We start from the raw sequence: 19,413 nt of genomic DNA, 5'->3' as shown, positions 1-19,413 counted from the left end.
GCGTGCACAGTGTAAACAACGGAAGCTGAAGAGCTGCGCGAAAGACCTCGGCATTTTAAGGTTCCGGAAGTACACGCGAACAACTCCACCCGAACGAGACACTTCCCCTAGATGCGATGCCACGTATGGCTGGCACGGCACAACCGCACAATTATAATGGAATGTAAGAAATGTATGTCAAAATGGGCTGGACTGGAATCTTCCGGATGTGCCCTAGCAGCCAGCTCTTGTCACTATGTGTGCCCGACTGTTCTTCACGCACTCGGAAGACACATTCCCGGTAAAAGAGCAGCGCGGCAATGTATCGCTTGCAGTCATGCGCATGCATTCAGCGCGCCGCCAACACCTCCTCGTCGTGTTTTGTTGCAACAAAATCCTTCAAAGAGGACTCGCTAAACTTTGTGTTGCCGTACTTGCCTCATTCGATCAGAAGAAGTCGGATGTTCGCATCGTCTGTGTCGGCTGCTAACCAAAGCAGACCGCATGCAGATTCGGCGAAGGAACGTAGGCGGGCAGAGTTGTTTTGCAGGTTTGAAGAACTTTATAAACAAATTTATCTCTAATAACAAATCAAGTTTAGCTTGGCCAAAACTGCGCTTTATTTCAAGAGTTTTGTTGCAAAAAGTTATTTCGAGCCCGCAAGGCAACGAGGTGGCGCTACCGGTGTCATCGCTGTGGCCTGTGGCAGCAGTTTCTTTTGCTTCCTTACCGTGACAGACGATGCAAACATCCGACTTCTTCTGATCGATTGAGGCAAGTACACCGAACAAGTTTTGTATAAAAGATACTGGCTACTAAACGCCATTTATATGCAGAATATCAGCTACAAAAACTCAGCGGTTTAGTTGATATAAACGTCGGACGGCACGCACATAACTGCACAAAGAGCGAGTTCGTCTGCTTCAACCGCGGCTCTTAACCCAGCCGCTTGTAACGTAGTTGCGTTCTTCGAGTGGTCAGTAGGCTTGCGGTTGGTTTCTTGCGATGAAGCTCGTCTGTAGGACAAGGAATTCATGAATGTCGCACACATTTATGCGTGGGCACAGGCCGACGCTTACCGTGCAGTTGCACATATCGACTGCACACGCGGGTTGGTACCAAAGTTTTGTTTCGTACAGGTCTCTGTCCGCATCGCGCCCACTTTGCAGATAAATCGAACTGTCACTCATGATACCGATTGAGTTTTCATAACAACGGGGCTGGCATGAGGCAGAGTGACAGAGCAAACGGACGCGCACGAACAGCTAACCTAACCGCCGCCCCGTACAAGTAGTAGTCAAAACAGGACGCAATGATGGCGTCGGCTGCATATTGACGTCAGCTGTGACGTCATGTGAATACCCCCTATACCCCGACGCAAGGATTTCGCCCAGTTGTCAGCTGTGGCGTAGTCAGGATGGGATTACAGCTTTCACGACCCCTTCCGCGACCAATTAGTTAGAATCGGTGCGTCGGCTCGGTACGAGCCTTTTGAACCGACTGCTCCTACTGTTATGGGCAGTGTGCTGCTGGTATATTTTTGTCGCATCCCACTCTCCTTTTCTTCTTTATGACCTTTTTTTTTTTTTTTTTTGCATAGGTTGTGTTGTACCGAAAGTTGTTTCGAGCCGTGTCTATCTACATGCTTATGGAATCAGTACACGCCACGTCGTCTCTTTCCAAAAGTGGGTCACGTGTAGTCAAAGTCACCCAGGAATACATGCGTTTCATCCAAAATTAAATTGTACCTTCACGCCGATTAGGCCTGCCAGCGTGATTCGAGCGCTTTTCGTGGAAGATACGTAGGAAGTGAAGGGCAAAAGGGGTGCAAAAGAGGTGCGCAAATGAGAAGGTTCGTCCTCCTAAAGAGAATGGAGGATGAGTATAGTTTAGCGCTTCTTTTTAGAACAATGTTAATAAACAGAGATGCTCTATACTATACAGGTGAATGAGGGGTGGGGGGAAGGAGGCTAGGTTGGCTGACAGAATAATCACACTGCCTCCTACAAGCTTCGCAACGGTACCATTTTTAGCAATGTTTAACGAATGGATCGCGGCTATAAAGCTCATCACCATCATCATCATCATCATCATCATCATCATCATCATCATCATCATCATCATCATCATCATCATCATCAGCCTGACTATACCCACTGCAGGGCGAAGGCCTCTCCCATATTTCTCCACTTAACCCGGTTCTGTGCAAGCTGTATCCACTTGACCCCTGCGAACTTTTTAACCTCATCCGCCCACCTAACTTTCTGCCGCCCCCTGCTACGGTTTCCTTACGTACGTACGTAGCGCTATAAAGCTACGTACCTCTCAACGGTAAATTACACACAGCGACACCAGAGCCACCATTCAAGAATTATATGCAGCTGTTACTGATGCCGTATGCGGCATGTGCGCTTCGCACCAACGTTTCTCCGACAAATAACACGCATGCATTTGGTGAGCAAAAAGAAAACGAAAAAGAAACGGTTTTTCCCGCATTCTGCTCTCGCGGATCTGCAGACACACGGTGCGTATGACGCATGTTCCGCTGCTGGGCTTGCGTCGCAGCGTCACTGCCAAGGTTGGAAGCACTGTTTTGCAGTAAAGAGAAAAATATGCAGACTTATTGCCAGTGTACTGCGCCACTGCGCGAAGCTTGCAGTCATGCATGTGCGCTTGTTTCCGTTGCCAGAGCGCACTCTCACGCGAGCCTGGAGTGAGTTTAGAAGAACGGATCAGTTTGCGGAGGGGGAGGGAAAGAATGTAAGAAAACTAGAACAACCTGCTCAAGCGTCCGTTTCGGCATGCCATAAAAGAAAGTAAGGAAAAAGTGCCGTTTCCGAATTTGTTCTTAGCAAATGCATTGTTATACTTCTGATGACAGCACATGGGCGAGAAAACCTTGAACGAATATCAACTGCACCCCCCCCCCCCCGCCGAATAAAAAAAAAGAAAGAAAGAGAGAGAGAAAAAAAATTCATTGGCAGCACGTTTCTTGTTGGTTCATTTTGCAGCGCTTTAGTCGGGCGCGCTGCCGAATGCGACTCGTTATGAGAGAGTGGTTACTTCGACGGACAGGGATGTCCGTTGTGGGAAGTATACCGTGTCGATCGGAAACTTTTGCGCGACCGTGTGGGTGAAATACTTCTTGCTCCTTGTGGTTGCAGGAACTTGGCGATAGCAACATATTTAGTCCTGGGAAGTTCGCGGCGGTCTAAGAAGGTGACACCTCCTTCACCCTCGATCTTCCTCCCACCAGTTCCTCTGCCGAAAGCAGGAAGCTCGGGCAGCCTTGCGAACGATTGGTTTTGCAGTAAACGGTAGGCAATCTCGCACATAGCACCCCGGCACAATACGTATTTCAAAAAGGCGCTGCAAACCGTCCATTCGAGTGAGCTGCTACTTCTGTTACCTCAAGGTGGTACTCAAGGACACGTTATCGTTGGCCATGGCGGGAAGACATTTAAGCCATAGGACTGGCATTTTCAAAAAGTATGAGTTGGAAGGAGGAAGGACTCAAGGGGAGGGGGGGGGGGGGGAATTTGAGCTTGCGCTCTGGGCCCCAGTCCCAGCAGAGGTGTTCATAAAAAAAGAATGACAGTTCTTTTATAACTTCCTTGGTCCCAGCTCGCATATTTTGGTCAGCGCTTACCATTATTCAAAACTCAAGAACCAACGTGTCAGCATCAGAGTCGCTTAGCATCCAAGTGCGTGGAGCTGAATTTTGCCGATAGTAAACGCCACTCTTTAGACTATACGCTTTGACGTCGAGAGTCACGAAGCCTTGCGAATATGCATATACGGTCGCGACCATGTAAATAGGGTGCTAGAAGAGACGAAAATTATATGAACTGTACTGGCTCAAGACAATTTACATATCAATGTGCTTCACTCCACAGATTTCGCGTGAGGTTTGTTAGTTGATTTCTTGCACTACAGGTAAAAGGCATGAGTGATTTTACGGTTAACCGACTCATAGCTCCACTGAGAAGCGAGCACGAATGGCTCCGCCATCGCCGAGCACAAACCGGACACCGTTTTCTCAACTACGCTGGTCATAATTGCGCCAAAAATGGCTTCTGGAGCTGATAGCGACCATTATCTGGGCTGAAATTCACATTCATTGGCTCCTTACTCTGCTCTCGTGCTCAAGCTCAGAACACGCAGCAAGGACGCGTGGTTGATAAATCGTGGAGGTATATACGCGAGATATCGCCGACCCACGCGCCGCACTGCCGATCGAATCAAAACAAATGCGGAAAAGCTTGACGCTCCGTACGGGAGAAACAAAACAAACACACATACCTGCGGCGCAGGTGTTCGAACGAGTCCCGATTGTTGTCTTACCGAGCTGATCGCAAGTCTTGCCAGACGCGAGTGTCGGTTACAGGTTTTCTGTCTATGCGCTTTGCTCGTATCGACAGGAAAAGTGAAACAATAACATAAACAACGCATATAAGAATGCACAGACTTATGGAGAGGTTTATCTGAGCCTGTTCCAAAGCTGGCGCGGAGTTGCAGTTGTTTCGCCGCATTTATTTTCCCCTCAGTAGTCTCACGCGGCACGCTCCGGCTGTAAGTAAACGCGACTGGAGAAAAAAAAAAAAAAACAAAATGTGACTGGCATTTTTTTTTTTTTTTGCTTTCATTTTCTTCATCGTCCCTTCTCAGGGCCTTGGCACGCGTGCATGCGTAAGGTGCAACGCACGAGGGCCAGTAAAAATGATTGAGCGGTGTGGGTCGATTGAACACGCGGAACACTAAATGAATTAGTTACATATGGTTCATAACAGAAATAATGTGAACGAAAAATAATAGATATGCACTGCTTCCGTTCGTCGCCTTTTACTTGCATATTTTCAACAGCAATGCAGTTTATCACGTCAGAGCAATGCAGTTTCACTTTACACATAAGCGTTAATTTGGGTCACATCTATAGAAATAGCTAGCACAAGCACAGCACGCCGGACCCATGATTGCAAAATGGTGTGGCGTCCTTATTTATTAAAAAATCCTGGTTACATTTGAAACAGGTTGTAATATACGGTTCTGTGCTCCCGTTCCACTACACCCGCACAAGCACATTTTTGTAATTTCAACGACTACTGCCTTCTAAAGATAGTGACCGTCGCAAAGTAAAATATACTTTTTTTTTTTTTAAACACATCAGTCTTCGGGAAGGAACAGCAGTTTACATTAGGTGGCGAAATACTGGAAGTAGTAGGCGAATATGTCTACTTAGGACAGGTAGTAACCGCAGATCCGGACCATGAAAAAGAAATAACAAGAAGAATAAGATTGGGATGGAGCGCATTTGGAAAGCACTCGCAGATTATGACTAGCAGCTTACCGGTATCGCTCAAGAGGAAAGTATACAACAGTTGCATCTTGCCTGTACTCACTTATGGGGCTGAAACGTGGAGGCTAACCAAAAGAGTTCTACTTAAGTTGAGGACAACCCAGAGGGCTATGGAACGAAAAATGGTAGGGATAACATTAAGAGATAGAAAGCGTGCAGAATGGGTCAGAGAAATAACTCAAGTTACCAACATTCTAGTGGAAATTAAGAAGAAGAAATGGGCATGGGCAGGACATGTAGTGCGAAGAGAGGATAACCGATGGTCACTGAGATTAACAAATTGGATTCCAAGGGAAGGAAAGCGTAGCAGGGGGCGGCAGAAAGTTAGTTGGGCGGATGAGATTAAGAAGTTCGCAGGGGTCAAGTGGATGCAGCTAGCACAGGACCGGGTTAAGTGGAGAAATATGGGAGAGGCCTTCGCCCTGCAGTGGGTATAATCAGGCTGATGATGATGATGATTACAATTCTCACACTCAGGCAATGCTACTGTGTAGAAGCCAGTTCATCGCAAGAATTCAAAACAGTGTTCGGTTTTTTAAGTACCTCATTAACAAAATTAACACGATGGCATGCTGCTCCCTCCTCCTCACGAATCGTTTACTTCCACAATCTCTGATTTCGCCACTTTCGCCGGATGATATTTTAGCGCTATATATTTCTGTAGCTACACTGTGACACCGCTCTCATCAGAGCAAGCAGTACTGTGCGCTAACGGCCTGCTGTCGAACGCCCCACGACCAGGGAACGCCCAGGAGCCGCGTGTATCCAACTTGGGTCGGCGTGCACCTCCCCGTCGTCGTCCCCCACCGAGCGAACAGCGGCGCGCATCATGCACTCGCTGACCACCAACAAACTGGCCGCTTCCTGGAACCCGTAATGACCGGACGGGTACCGCGCCCGGCCCTTCTCGGCGCGCCGGTATAACGAAGACATCAGGCTGCTCGTAAACGGCGGGCCGAGGAAGCCACCCCGTGGGAAAGCCGCGAGGGAAAGCAGGCCCCGCACACGCTGCGAGGAGACCCTGGGTGCACCGAGGGCTCTTTGTGCGCGCACGCTGCGCCCATCATGGGCAGCATCCCTTTTACGACCGTCCATCATGAAACGGGGGCCCCCGCTCGCGCCTCCTTTCGCGCCGCCAACCCTGTTTACGGCTGCCCGCGCGGTCTTTGTCCACTTCACCTGGCGACGCTGCGTGTGCGCCGCCTACGCGCGGGTGTTGCGCACTCGACCCTTGGTGCCTTCTTTTGTGCGGAGCGCTGCGTCTCGACTTTTTCCTCATTTGCGCGTGAGTCCCTTTTCGGAGCAGGCCCTCCCGCGAGCCGCAAGGGTAGACTCCCCTTTTCTGTTGATCCTTCTAGCTGAGGATCGCCCGCGGCTTTGCCGTCTTTATCGGAGGATCCCTCATTTTCTGTGCTGGTGGTGCGTCGGTGACCCGCTAGGCCCGGCATGGTGCCGAAGTGGGACGCTGCGGGCGCCCTTGGCGAAAGGTGCGCTCAGGTGATCACCGCTGTGTACATGGCAGACCTGCTTGGGAGGCCGGCGTCCAGTGTGCGTCGCTAACGAGACGTAATTCGCCGGGGCTTCTTCCTTTACCCGGCTTCCTGTCAGTGCAACCAAGGTGCTCTTTTGTGGTGCCGGGCCAAGAATAAGACACATTCCGAACGGACGCACATCTCGTATTGGACATGTCAGTGCCAGCATTTTCCATTGGCACGTGTTTGCAGCGCCCTTGTATCGACACGTTTGTGACGTGGGTGGCCATGAAGATCATCGCTGGTGGCATAACTAACTGTTCTTACTCAGGTACTGTTGCCGCGCAGAGAAAAGAAAAAAAAAAAAGAGTTGCACCTTACAAAAAAGGGTCCGAAAACGACGCGTTCGACTATAGGGACGTTTGCGCATTGCGACTAAAGCTTTCGTGCGCTGTAACAAAAAGAAACCATCAGTCTTGAATGCCTTACTGAACCTCCCATCATGCTAGTGTCTAGTGGCCTTCGATAAATGCTACACAAGGACACAGGTGAAAACGAAATGAAACAGCATAGATGTTCCAGCACATTGTAAATGTACACAGTCATTCCTGCATGCCTCTTTAGTATAACCGAAACAACATTATATAACTCACCACTAACATAAGAGGTGCAACGATTGCTGGTTGCCAGCAATTAATGGCTTTCGTAGGTAAAGTCTAAATAGAAGAAATATATATTTAACAAGGAGAGAGCGACAAACAGAGGGTTTATTAGAGTAAAAAAGTGCTAATAAACACCAAAGTGCTATCTCAGGGGAAGAACTGTCCGCAAAAAGTACCTGTCACGGACACTTTTCTCCTCCTATGACAGCATTATGATGCATTGAGCTTTGTAACGTTTATCCCTATACAGCTTACGTTGCGAGTTGTATAGTTCATTCTATTGACACGAAACGTTTTGCAAGTCTTTTAGGAAGGCATCCAATAGAAATTCTGCGAAGCGGCCTAACTATTCGTTCTATGCGCTAATAAATATTACGGAAAATAAGGAAAGTTCCGCTAATCAAGCTGTTGATTGAGAAACAACGACTGCACACTTCACTTGACTGACGTGGTTGTTGGGAAGTTCGTACATGCCCAGAGTACAGTAAAACCAAGGGCTGGGTTTTATACTCATTTCAAAGAAAAGTTCACAGCTCAAAGAATGTCCACTGTCTCTGTCTGCTCGTCATTCTTTCCGCTGTGAGCTTTTCCTTTAGTCGTTCTGGGAAGCCGACGTCTACTGAACTTAATCTCGCGTTTCGTCGGCGCACGCATCTCATTGCCGCTGTTAGCGCTAGCGCCATAGCTGCACAGCTGCATAGATGCCCTGCCCCGTTGCAGTATGAAGTCACGCAGCGCTGGGCACAGCCATGACCAGCCAGCGATTCGTGGCTGTAGCCGCAGAAGCTGGCGTAACGCGTCTTGCGCAACCGTGTTCCGCGATGACGGCTGCGGCAAAACAAGAACGCCAACGGCGACGGCGACGAAGCAAGGCGGTCCGTCACCTTGGCCCAGAGAGAAAGCGGGGTTGTCGCAGCGGCACGATACCACCTATTGTAGATGTAGGCGCCCCCCGCCCCCCTTCGGTAACGGATCATTGCTGCACGTGCGCGCTGCTGCCCGTACCAGGGTGCCTCGCTCGCCGCCTCGGGCTGGAAGTGGTGAAGACAGTTTGAGGACAGCGTCTCGCAGAGCCCGAGCGCCCTCACGAGAAGAGCTCTCAACGCGCGCGCGGGCGGCTGCCAACCTTTTGTGTCTCCCAAATCTGCCATCCATCTGAGCTCTCGGAGTACGGCCCTTCGCTCCTGATGCTGCCGTTCTTTTGAGCTGCCTAATGACGGCGCGCTGAGCGGCGGCTCGTCTTGGCGCCCTCTTGCCTGGGCGCGCTTTTGGGTTGTCTCCCTTCTGGCAGCCACCGTTCACTGGCTCTCTCGCGGCGACCGCGCTTTGAGAAGCCGAGCGTCCTCGCTCCCCCAATTCTTGTGTGTTAGCCTGATGAAGCCTCGCTTTGCAAAAAGGAAAAAAAAAGAAGAGAGAGAGAGAGAGCCGGCTCCTAGAGTGCGGCCGTTTTCTCTTTCTTCCCCGCATACGCGGACCTTTCACGCTGCGGGAGTCGCGTCGTGGTCGCGTCTTTCCCGCTGTCTTCTTCTTCCACGGGACGCTCCCTGCGGCGAGTGTTCTCCCGCTTCGCTGCCGCCGGAGACAATGGCACAGCGTACGCTCACTTGTCGTCGAGAGGGCCCAGGCGACGTCTCTTTCTTATCTTATGAGCGCGGGGCGCACACCTTGCGCGGTTGAAGTGCTTCTCTGCCTTCTTGCCTATATGAACGACTGCTCTGTGCAGCTTTCAAGGGTAAATTTTAGCGAAAGTGCTCTTAACGCTCGAGTCCATGTCCTCGCTTTATTATGTATCTACTGCATGACGGCCGAGACAGAGGCATGTCCGAAGCAAGGCGTAGACAAGCGTGCTAAAAGCGCATTACACGTGCTGTAGTACTTCGGTACACTTAAGTAGCCATGTGGAATGCTTTAGCGCTACGTCGAAGGCAGCGACTCCTTTCAACGTATGTGCCACGCGTAGATTCAGCTACAAGTGCCGTGAAAGATTGTGAGCAAAAAGTAAAGCGTGTTCCCTTAGGTGTAGATTTTACGGGGGTCCTTGTTAAAGAAGATTCTGGAGTATGGCTGCGTTGGTCACACTGAGTGGGAGGCGTAGAAAGACGCAGAGGTGCTTAGGTCTTGCTGTAAGATAACACTAATTGTCCATGTCGTCTTTCTTGCCGTTAAATAAGAAGGGGTGTGAATGCTGACCTCCAGACCGAGCCAGTGACGGGCGCTTTGGGTAAGACCAGCAGTCAGGCCTCCGACAAAAAAAAAAAAAAAGAACCTTTCAGTTTCCCCGTCACTTGTTGCAGCAGCTTCAGTAGGCAAGACAAACATTTGCTCGTTTGCTGGGAAGCACCCTCGACGGCATTAGTAGGCGGCATTGCATAAATTCTGTGGTGCGCTCACTGGACGTACACCGGTCGAAAGGTGAGCACCACGGCGTTAAGGAAATTAGAATTGTATGTGTCAAAACCAATAACTAAACCGTAGGCCTTGAGGTTTCAGGTTCAACGAATCATTGTGACCAATGCTATATATGTCAGTCCGAAAGCATCGCGTAAATTTGTGGTAACAAAACATAAACAGAAAGGACTCGACTTGATATTCTTAATTCTCTATTAGAAGGAACTGCCTGGCCTAGTTCGCGCGCATACAAGTAAAAGCATATAATCCGCCGATATATCCACGGCAGATTTCTCTCCTGAACAGCCTGCAACGATCATGCTCAGTTTGCACTGCAGATCGCTCCACGACATTGCGTATACAGAAGGCTTTGAAGCACGCCGGTTTTGCTCCCGATATTCATACTTGCAATGAGGCGTTCCGGCGCGCATGCGTAGTAGGAACCGGCGTTCGCCGCGGCAGAGCCTCAGCCACCAGCCGACACACGCGTGTGCTTGGCGCTATCGTTACTCAGCAGCTCAATGAAAAGGGAACGATATGCCGGAGCAAAAACACAGCAAGATATAGACTCCCGAGTCGGCTTAATTGGCTGCGCGTACGCCTCGACATAGGCAGGATACGCGCAGTGAAGTTGAAAACTGCGAGAGCTGAGCTACCGGACTTCCGTCTCCGCTGTTTGAAATTGAACCGGAGGCAAGCTCCTACTGGAGAAGATAGTGGCTTCCGGTTTAAGAAACGGAGCCTCTATGAACACGTCGTCTCGACTTTCATCTTGCTGCTCTGAGCGCGGGCCTGATGTAGTGTACCGGACGACGCGGGAGTCATTAGGAGCGCCGCACACAGGCCCGCCGGAACGAGGTTCGACCACCTTCCTCTCTGAGCCTTATCGCTGGACCGAGTATCGGGCGGCGTCTGAGAGGTTGCGTTCTTTTAATCTGCGTGCGACATTTCTGCGACAGAAATGCGGCTTTTCTGGGCTAGAGAATTTTCCACCGGAATATATGCGGGTCAACATTGCTCTTGAGGTTCGGTTTTTCGAGCTGCTACACCTTACTAGGGCTTATAATCATTTTTCAGAGATACGCACTGCAGGTACTTTTGGTCAGCAGACTATATGGCCTCAAATGATCGTACATAAGGCATATAGTTAACTAGATCAAAAAGTGCTATACAGCATCATCTAAGCGTGCTTGCACAGACGACGCAGTGCGACAGCTCCGTGGGCGCCTTTGGAACCGCCCGCACTCTGCGAAGAAGTATAAAATGGTGCGAAAATGTTTCAGCGCGACCAAAAGCTTCCGGAAGAGGGAAGTTTTGCGTTTTATTCACGGACGCTGCAGGAGTTCAGCTGGAGTAAAGAGAGTGCAATAAACTCAGTGCTTCCCTCTTGTCCATTGGCCGTGCAGGTTGTTCGCCGTGAAGCGGTGCGCCCGCTGCCAGCAGGGCATTTTCGCCTCGGAGCTAGTGATGCGGGCCCGGGACCTGGTGTACCACCTACATTGCTTCACGTGCGCCTGGTGCAACGCGGCGCTGGCTCAAGGCGACCACTTCGGCCTGCGCGACAACCTCGTCTACTGCCGCACGCACTTCGAGCTGCTGGCCGAAGGTTGCCAGCCAGGACTGCCGCCGCCGCCGCCGCTGCTGCAGGACGACGACGCCGGCGGTGGGGGCGGCACGACAGGAGGCTGCAGCCCACCGCTGGCGCAGGGCCCAGCGTATGTGCCGCCGCAGGGACCCTACGGCGTGCGCAAAGGCAGGCCGCGAAAACGCAAACCCGGAGACCTGCCCGAGGGCCCACCACATCTAGGTACGCTGCTGCTCTCTTAAAAAGCACCGCTTCCGCTTTGTCACTTTTACTGCCGTTTTTGCTCAAACCTGATGCTGCCGTAAACACACATGCAACCTGGTTCAATATGTACGAGTTACACAGTGTGACTCATTGAACCTCAAGCTGACGCGACCTCAACGAAAATTACTTAAATTTCTTCGGCCAAGTCGCGTTCCATGAACCTTTGGGTCCGGTTCCTATGCGCACCTCCTGTTATACGGAAGAGCAAACAGTTCGGCCGACCATTGGCCCTTCTGTGAGATTCTCGGAAACAACTGTCGGCGAAGTTGGGCCGTCGAGGAGTTTCGAACATTTCATCATAAATCTTAGAGAACGTAAAATTGTATGGTTTGGCGAAGAGATTGAATTCACAGGCCATGTATACAGGATACATCGTTTCCTTTTCTCATGGGTGACCTCCTTGAGTGCGTACAGTTAAAGGATAGTGTATTGCGGTGAAGACCTCTATACAACACAATAAACAGTGGTACAATTACCTCAGTGTTACTATAAGAACACATCTGTGCTTGAGGCAGACATGTCCCTCTCCGTTCAGAGTGCCTATGCACAAGACCAGCGAGCGTCGCATGCGCCTAAACTTCTACGAAAAGGGAAACAAAAAACGGAAGTTTGAGGGCATAACACGGATGAGTGCAATGGGCACTTATCATTTGGATTCCATTCTTTCCGTGGCTGGTCGGGTGCGCGTGATCTTCGCTTGCCATCTAAATCACGGGACTTGTTCGCTTCACTGCATTGCAACGTGCTACGTCATTAATCTGACGCTTCGGCCTCTGCAGGGCTCCAGGATCTGGCCGGCCTAGACAGCAACGGTTCACCGATGCTGCAGCAGCAACAGCAGCAGCAACAGCGCACCAAACGCATGCGGACCTCATTTAAGCACCACCAGCTGAGGACCATGAAGTCATACTTCGCCATCAATCAGAATCCTGATGCCAAGGACCTCAAGCAGCTTGCCCAAAAAACGGGGCTCTCCAAGAGAGTTCTCCAGGTGCGATATCTTTAGTTATATCTCGGATGGAGCATGGCTATTTCGTCCGGAATGCGAAGAGTGCTGCAATGTCCAGGGCCGCATATACATAGGAAGGAAATCTGTCCAAAGAAATGGGTTCTTTGCGGAGGACTTGAAGCATAAATACTTCCTGCCTTTTTTGGCTGTCTGTGTTTTGCTGTCTCGTGCGTGCTATGGAGTACTTAAATTCAGCTGTACGCAATGAAGAAGTTGTAGAGCCCGCGCATGATCATTTATTTAGTTTCTAAGCATTTAATGGAGGCGCATGTAATCAGTCGTATGTACCGCTCATTAGATTCGAGTTTTTAGGTCACTACACAAAAATCTAGCCTATTTACGTGTAGAAACTGCCAGGCGTCCCGTTTTTTTTTTTCTTTTATATATCTGCTATTATGACGCCAGTATGGACGAAACTGTCCGTCTTACTTTTTTTTTTTTTTTTTGTCCATCCAAGGTCTGGTTCCAGAACGCCCGGGCAAAGTGGCGGCGGAACAATCTACGTCAGCAAGAGCAGCCTACGACTTCTCTTCCGGCTAGCAGTCCAGGAGGCACAAGCTCATTTTCGGAACCAAGTCCCGGAGCACCCCTGGATTACAGCAACGCTCAAACGACCCTCGTAGTGACGGCATCGCAAGAGTCGCTGGGGTCCTTCCAGGAGCTCTTTTGATGGCCCCGGGGCTAAAGTACCTATTTATTGACTGCATTCGTTCTTCTCATCACGACATCATCATCTCGACCCTCCGCGCGCCAGGGCAAGAAGCGAAGACATGGGCGCGACACTGCTGCGAAAGTCACAGCGAAGGACCGTGCGCGCCTTGACTGAGGCGCACGTTTGCACCCAAGAATCTTCCTGCGGGACGCTTCCTCGTGCGCGTTTTTCGCCAAACCTATCTCCAGAGCCCACATCATGGGACCTCATTCCTCGGACTGTGGCGCTTGTTCTCAACGGGACTGTAAATTACTTGTGTAGAGAACTGTGCGTGAGTCAAGCGTTGACGCGACAAGAGATGTGTAGAATTCCTCCCTCGCGTAGCCTGTTGAAAAGTCTCGGCAGTTTCCGGCGTCGAGACGTCTTTGCGGCGTGTACAAGTACTTCCCGTTTTCCCTTTTTTTTTTTTTTCTCCTCCGCCGTTTGTTGTGCTCAAGTACTTCCGTGACTAATATACGCCTGTAGCCCTTATGCGACCACGCTTCGTTTGTTCTGTGAAAAGCTAGTAAGGCACCTGAGACAAAGGGGGCTTTCTTCGTCTGCGAGGAGAGGGGGTCTCCTGCATGTAGTTTTTTAAAGCAGAAAGCACAATTGTAGGCAAACTATAGAGGTGAAGGCCATCGCCTCATTTATTTGTGTGTTACAAAATGAATTTACAAGCGAGAATGATGCCAATCGGATCAGATCTGAAGCTTGCATTCCAAGTCGGGTAGATATCGCAATGTTTTTGCATGGTTTACAGCTCTGAATGACAAGGCGAAGGCAGGACGAAGTAACAGTATACGTAGAAAGCATACTTCTTTCTGGTGTGGGAAAGCAGTACAACCGAAAAGTTATATGTATGTATTTCTCTTTGGAAGAGAATACATTGATGACGTAGTGCAGAAATTTTCTCGGCAAGCAGTAGCGCCAAATGAGAACAGAACGAGCGTGGTTTCATCGCCGTTGCCAAAGGAATGCCTGTTAGCGTAGATTAGCGAGGGCACATCTGTCACTTTTTTCTCCAGGTATGTGGACTCGTAACATCACGCATGTGTAAATTTATGGCTAGGTAGCCCGTCTGGGACTCTGTGGACCTTTTACTCTGTGCGGAAGTGTATGACTATGGAGTGGGCGTGACGCGGGCAGTAGGAATGCCGGCGATCGTTTTCGTCTTGCCTAAAGTCGCCGACCGGTCTTGCGGAGTTTCACCACCCCCGAGCACGAACTGACGCGTCCGTAGGCAGGAAAAGGGCCCCCGGCTCGACTTTTCTGTGCGTCCCCAATATCGGAGTGACTGAAGCAAGCAAAAAGCAAGCTGTTGGCCGGAAGCGCAGGTAATATATATTATATAGCTCGCTATTACATTTTCTCTAATTTAGCCGCGTAGGAATGCACTGCTGCAGCAAGAACCACCGCAGCGAGGCTCCGTGCACCGCGCCCGGCTTGTCAGGAACGACCAACCGTGTGAAGAGTATTTCTGCAATGCTTAACTTCTAATAGCTATAGAAAACGTGAACACCAGCAAGAATGAAAATTTCAACCCAATAGTGGTATTTGGCCGATCTAGGCGCGTAATGTCGCGGTGAAAAGGCTTGAGTGCGGAGTGTTATGAAGGGGACGCAAAAAGGAAGAACACTGCTGTCATTCGCTCGTCTACAACAAGGTGTTTTTCATGACCAAGGCGTACTTACAGCCTTAAGCTACCTGGATTTCTTTCAGTTTACTTTCACAAGCGGGAAAATACGACTACTGTGACATTCAGACCTCAAGACCAAAGAGGCGGGCGGTACATTGCTTTTGTATTTTTTTTTCATTTCACTGTAAATAGAACTACCTGCCCTTCAATGTTATCGTGATCAGTTTTGTACCCTGTGCGACCAGGGATTGTGAGTTTTTCTGCACTTTTCACGAGTGCGCGACGTGCATGCCTCGTTTCCCTGTGAACATAGCAAGGAGCTCGAAAGGGGAGACGAAAGTGATAAGGCTGATTAAAATTCTTCCCGACGCCGATTCACAATTACCATTTCGTTCAGTGACCAAAAAAAAAAAAGTGTATAGGAAAATTTGCATTGCACCATACGTATGTGCCTGGTACGCGGAGTCTTTTCTCCTTACATCCATTTGCACATGGTAGTGAATTGGCCTCTATGATTACTTTGCTCGCTTGCATTTTTCTTTTCTTTTTTTCTGGAAATTATGTGAGTCGTTCGCTGAAATTCCTGTCTACTGCATGCGTCTGTGGTGTAATGATGACAAATAAGTATTTCCCGTCAGCAGACTTGTCGTTCCCTAACTGTACTTCTAGTGCGATGAACATTTTCTTGCACTTCACGGCTTCACGTACCCTATACTTATGGCGTTGGATCAGTGGCTACGATGTTCGACTGCTGAGCACGAAGAGGTCGTGGGATCGAAGAGACCGTATTTTGATATTGGAGAAATAAAGAAAACACGCCCACGTGCCGTGCGATGTCAGTGCGCATTAACGAACAACAAATGGCGGAAAACAATCTCAAGCCCTCCACTACGACGCCTGTCATGACTGAAAGTGCAGATTTCGTGCCTAAGGGTTCATAGACATGTATTACGAATGAAATTTTCTTGTACAATAGTTTCCTTAGAGAAGTTGATTGATCTGGTATGTCAAATGATCGAGATAGTACAAGAGGCGCCTCAAGTCTGCTGACGAACCAGAATTGTACATTAGTTACCTCAATGACTATATTTTTTTCGCTCCTTCTCTGTTCCATGCCTGCTAAAGTTCTCTGTGTGCGAAATGTTCTATCCGGTGTGTCTGTGCGTGTTTGTGCGTGCGCGCGAATCTGCGAGGCTGTCCCTGTGGGTACATGCCGAAGCCAAGAGACGACTCCGTGACGCAGTGTGTGTGTGTGTGTTCTTAAAGGCAAGGCATCATGTCCTTCGCGATCTCGGCGCGTGAAACTGTCGCGAAGGGCTCGTTCCCGCGTGGCACGCCCGCCCACCATTGTCAGTGTACATACCGCCATCATTCGATTGTCGCCTGTCGATCGATCCTCTCAGAGAGACGAGAAAATAAAACATCAGGCTGGCTCAAGTCACAGCGTCCGAATCGTTTCGTCGCGAATGTCATAATGAATGTTTTCTGTCTTCACACATACCTTTCAAGGACAAATTATAAAATCAAGAGTTTTTTTTTTCTCTCTTCTCTTTCAGCCGTTTTAAACTAGTGAGGGGGGGGGGGGGGGGGTGCAAGGAAGTAAGAAGAATTTATAACGCCATAGTGCCTCACTTGTTTTTACGTGCTAGTGCTGATCGCGAGATTGTGGGATCAAATCCCTTCAACGGCGACGACCACACTTCGATGAAGGAGTAACGATGTGCGATGTAAGTGCAAGTCAGAGAAACAAACTACTACGATGTCCTCCACTGCGGTGTCTCACACCGCCCCCACATACCATATATACCATAGAAGTTGGCGCCGTAAAAGCGCGGGGCATTTTGTAATAAACCCTTGAATATCTTACGACTGCTGGTAGCAGGTAATCATGCACAGGGCGAAGCTTCGTGAGGTTTCTGACAAGGGTTGCTGTAGCGATATTTTCTAACGTCCAACCCGACGCTGCAGCCCAGAAGCGGCAGAGCTTTTCCTTATTGTGCAGCTGCAATGCATGCAGCAGCATGCTGGCACCAGCTCCGATTATTCCGAGATTTCTCGGCGATCGCAACAAAGGTATTCTCCAGCGCGTCTATATTTATAGCGGAGATAGAGATTCGAAAACAAATGAACGTATTAAGTTTCGTAAAAATTTAGTAGATGAGAACGTAGTATTAAAACAGACGAAGGGAGCCAACGACCACTGTACACAAAGGAAAACATAAGTGATAATTTCCTCTTTTTTTTTTTTTTTGGGGGGGGGGGGGGGTATTTTGAAATAATTAGTTCGTGTAGATAATTCAAATAAGTGGAAGCAGCGCATGAAGATTGATAATCTGAAACACGTTTTCATTATGTGCATTTTATGTGAGCTTATCACGAGTCATCAGCAGTGCAGGCACAAAGATAACGGCTAAGTTGCCAGGCTAACGGTACTGAGAGCACGGCTGGGTTCCCTCGGCAAATTACGCAGAGACAAAAGAAAACTACACTAATCGACGCAGGAAACGGAAGCGCAGAAAGTGAAGCAGTCTTGACAAAAGCGTCGGCAGAAAATTAGAAAGAAGAACGATATTCACAATTTCGATGCTGAAAGTTGTCGCTTTGATTTATTTATTTTCAAAGAAAAAAAATACTAAGATAGCGCAATACTGGCTGACCTTTTTGCTTCTGCCGTACAAAGTTCACGATCGTCTCCACGTATATGAACACAAGGATACGGTAGCCTGATGTGGTTCGCTTCACTGAAGCGAGCAAAAAAAGAAAAAAAAAAAACATTGAGTGCCTAGCAGAGTCGGCGCAGGAAACTGACAATGAACCAGTCTTTCTCCCTTCCTCTCGGGTATCCTTTTCTTTACTGTTTCTATCCAGTCTACGACGCCTTACAAGTGGCACCTCTTCCGGAAGGACAGCTCGAACGAAGCGCTTGTGTTGTTCCCGCAGCGGTTTCCGGAGCTCCTCGCGAGCTCCTTCGGAAATCCTCCCACGCGAATCAGTGGACGTGAAAAACTGGGAACTGCTTGACAACGTCTTCCTTCTCAGGCCCCCCGCCACACACTCACACACAGACACACGAGCGAGAGCATTTTGTTTTCTCTCCGTTTTCTTTTTTCGTGTATCTCGGCGAGACGGTTGGGTGATGCGAATACTCCTTGCGCTCCGATCTGTCTCTGCTGTTAGTTGCATGTGCATTTAAAGATACTTTTGAAAAGAAAAAGAAACCGAATGCGCAAGATAAATATACGAACGGTACCGAAACATAGAATGCCATTTACTTAAGGAGGTGTTTATTTAATTACCTAGCCTTTAATGTCTTCCTTGGGCTCTCGGGCCCCTTGCAACGTTTTCCCTGTTGGTTTAGAGCGAAATCGACCAGTCTTCGCTCTAAGGCCTGAAAACTCTTGATTAAACGACTTAGTTCGAACTTCGTGCAACAACAGCTGACATTGTTACCACAAGTCAAGTCATCTTTATTTCAACATCGCAGAGATGTTAGGGGCGTAGCCAAAAAGCCTAACAAAGGCTTGACGAAGGGCTACGCCCCCATAAAAACACTTGGCAACTTTGGTGCGACAGATAGCAGTGCAAATATACATTTCTTTGTCTTATTTTCTTTTTTTTTACGCAAACAGCAACACGGCAAAGCGACACTTCCAAATAATGATGAAACAAGGACATACGCGCAAAACAGAAGGCATTTTTACAGAAATGCAGTTTACGTCAGTTCATAAAGGGTATGGAATCTGCATATAGTGTAATCAATCTATTGTGTTTAACAGAAGTGGCAAGTTGAACTTAATGCTTTGTCATCCGTAATTTGTTCGGGTTTGCGGAAGGATGAAAAAACTTTTAGTACACGTGTGATGCGGTGGAGCTCAAGCGTGGCTCCACCGCATTGGGTCACGTTCGGGGCGGTAGCAGTTGACATCACTGAATACTTTTTGTATTTTGTTAGCGCCTAGTTTTTGCATGGCCAAAGGAACCCTTTGCACTCAGCTCACGGGTGTAAGGTGCTAATTATAGACGGAAAGTAGCTAGGAATTGTTTTTTAGCCCATGCATTTTTTTTTTTTTTTTTTTTGCGTCGAGCGGAAGAAGAAAGAGGGTGAGGCAAGGGTGTATGTAGGGATCTTGATTTCGGGCAGTGTTCGCCTCTCTCCAAACTCTGGGCACGCTCCCGATAACAAGCATGTACTGCCTTCGTTAAAGTTTTCTCGCTCATGGGGCCAAGGTTCTACACTCTGAATTGAGGCTGTTGTAACATTCGTGCAAGTCATAACCTTCAGAGCCTGGAGAAACTTCCTCTTATCGTAAACAGATTTCGAACCTTAGCTGCAAATGCATAAGGAGCAACCTGAAAGGAGCAGCTCTA

General features: G+C 49.0%; 1 protein-coding gene across 2 annotated transcripts in view; it reads left to right on the top strand.

The window, feature by feature from the left end:
- The window catches only part of LOC146202452 (LIM/homeobox protein Lhx9-like), a 62,853-nt gene extending 46,371 nt beyond the window's left edge, over positions 1-16,482 (top strand). For both annotated transcript variants that reach the window (XM_084588195.1, XM_084588194.1), the window contains exons 3-5: positions 11,264-11,664; positions 12,486-12,697; positions 13,173-16,482. In XM_084588195.1, the coding sequence (XP_084444321.1) occupies positions 11,264-11,664; positions 12,486-12,697; positions 13,173-13,385 (826 nt within the window). In that variant the 3' untranslated portion in view covers positions 13,386-16,482. The remainder of the gene's footprint in view (positions 1-11,263; positions 11,665-12,485; positions 12,698-13,172) is intronic.
- The last annotated feature ends 2,931 nt before the right edge of the window (positions 16,483-19,413 follow it).

Source organism: Amblyomma maculatum, chromosome 1 (assembly GCF_055883805.1).
Source record: "Amblyomma maculatum isolate TAMU_Amacu chromosome 1, ASM5588380v1, whole genome shotgun sequence".
NCBI lineage: Eukaryota > Metazoa > Arthropoda > Arachnida > Ixodida > Ixodidae > Amblyomma > Amblyomma maculatum.
The sequence above is the reverse complement of the archived record's forward strand: the minus strand, read 5'-3'. Positions and strand labels throughout refer to the sequence as shown.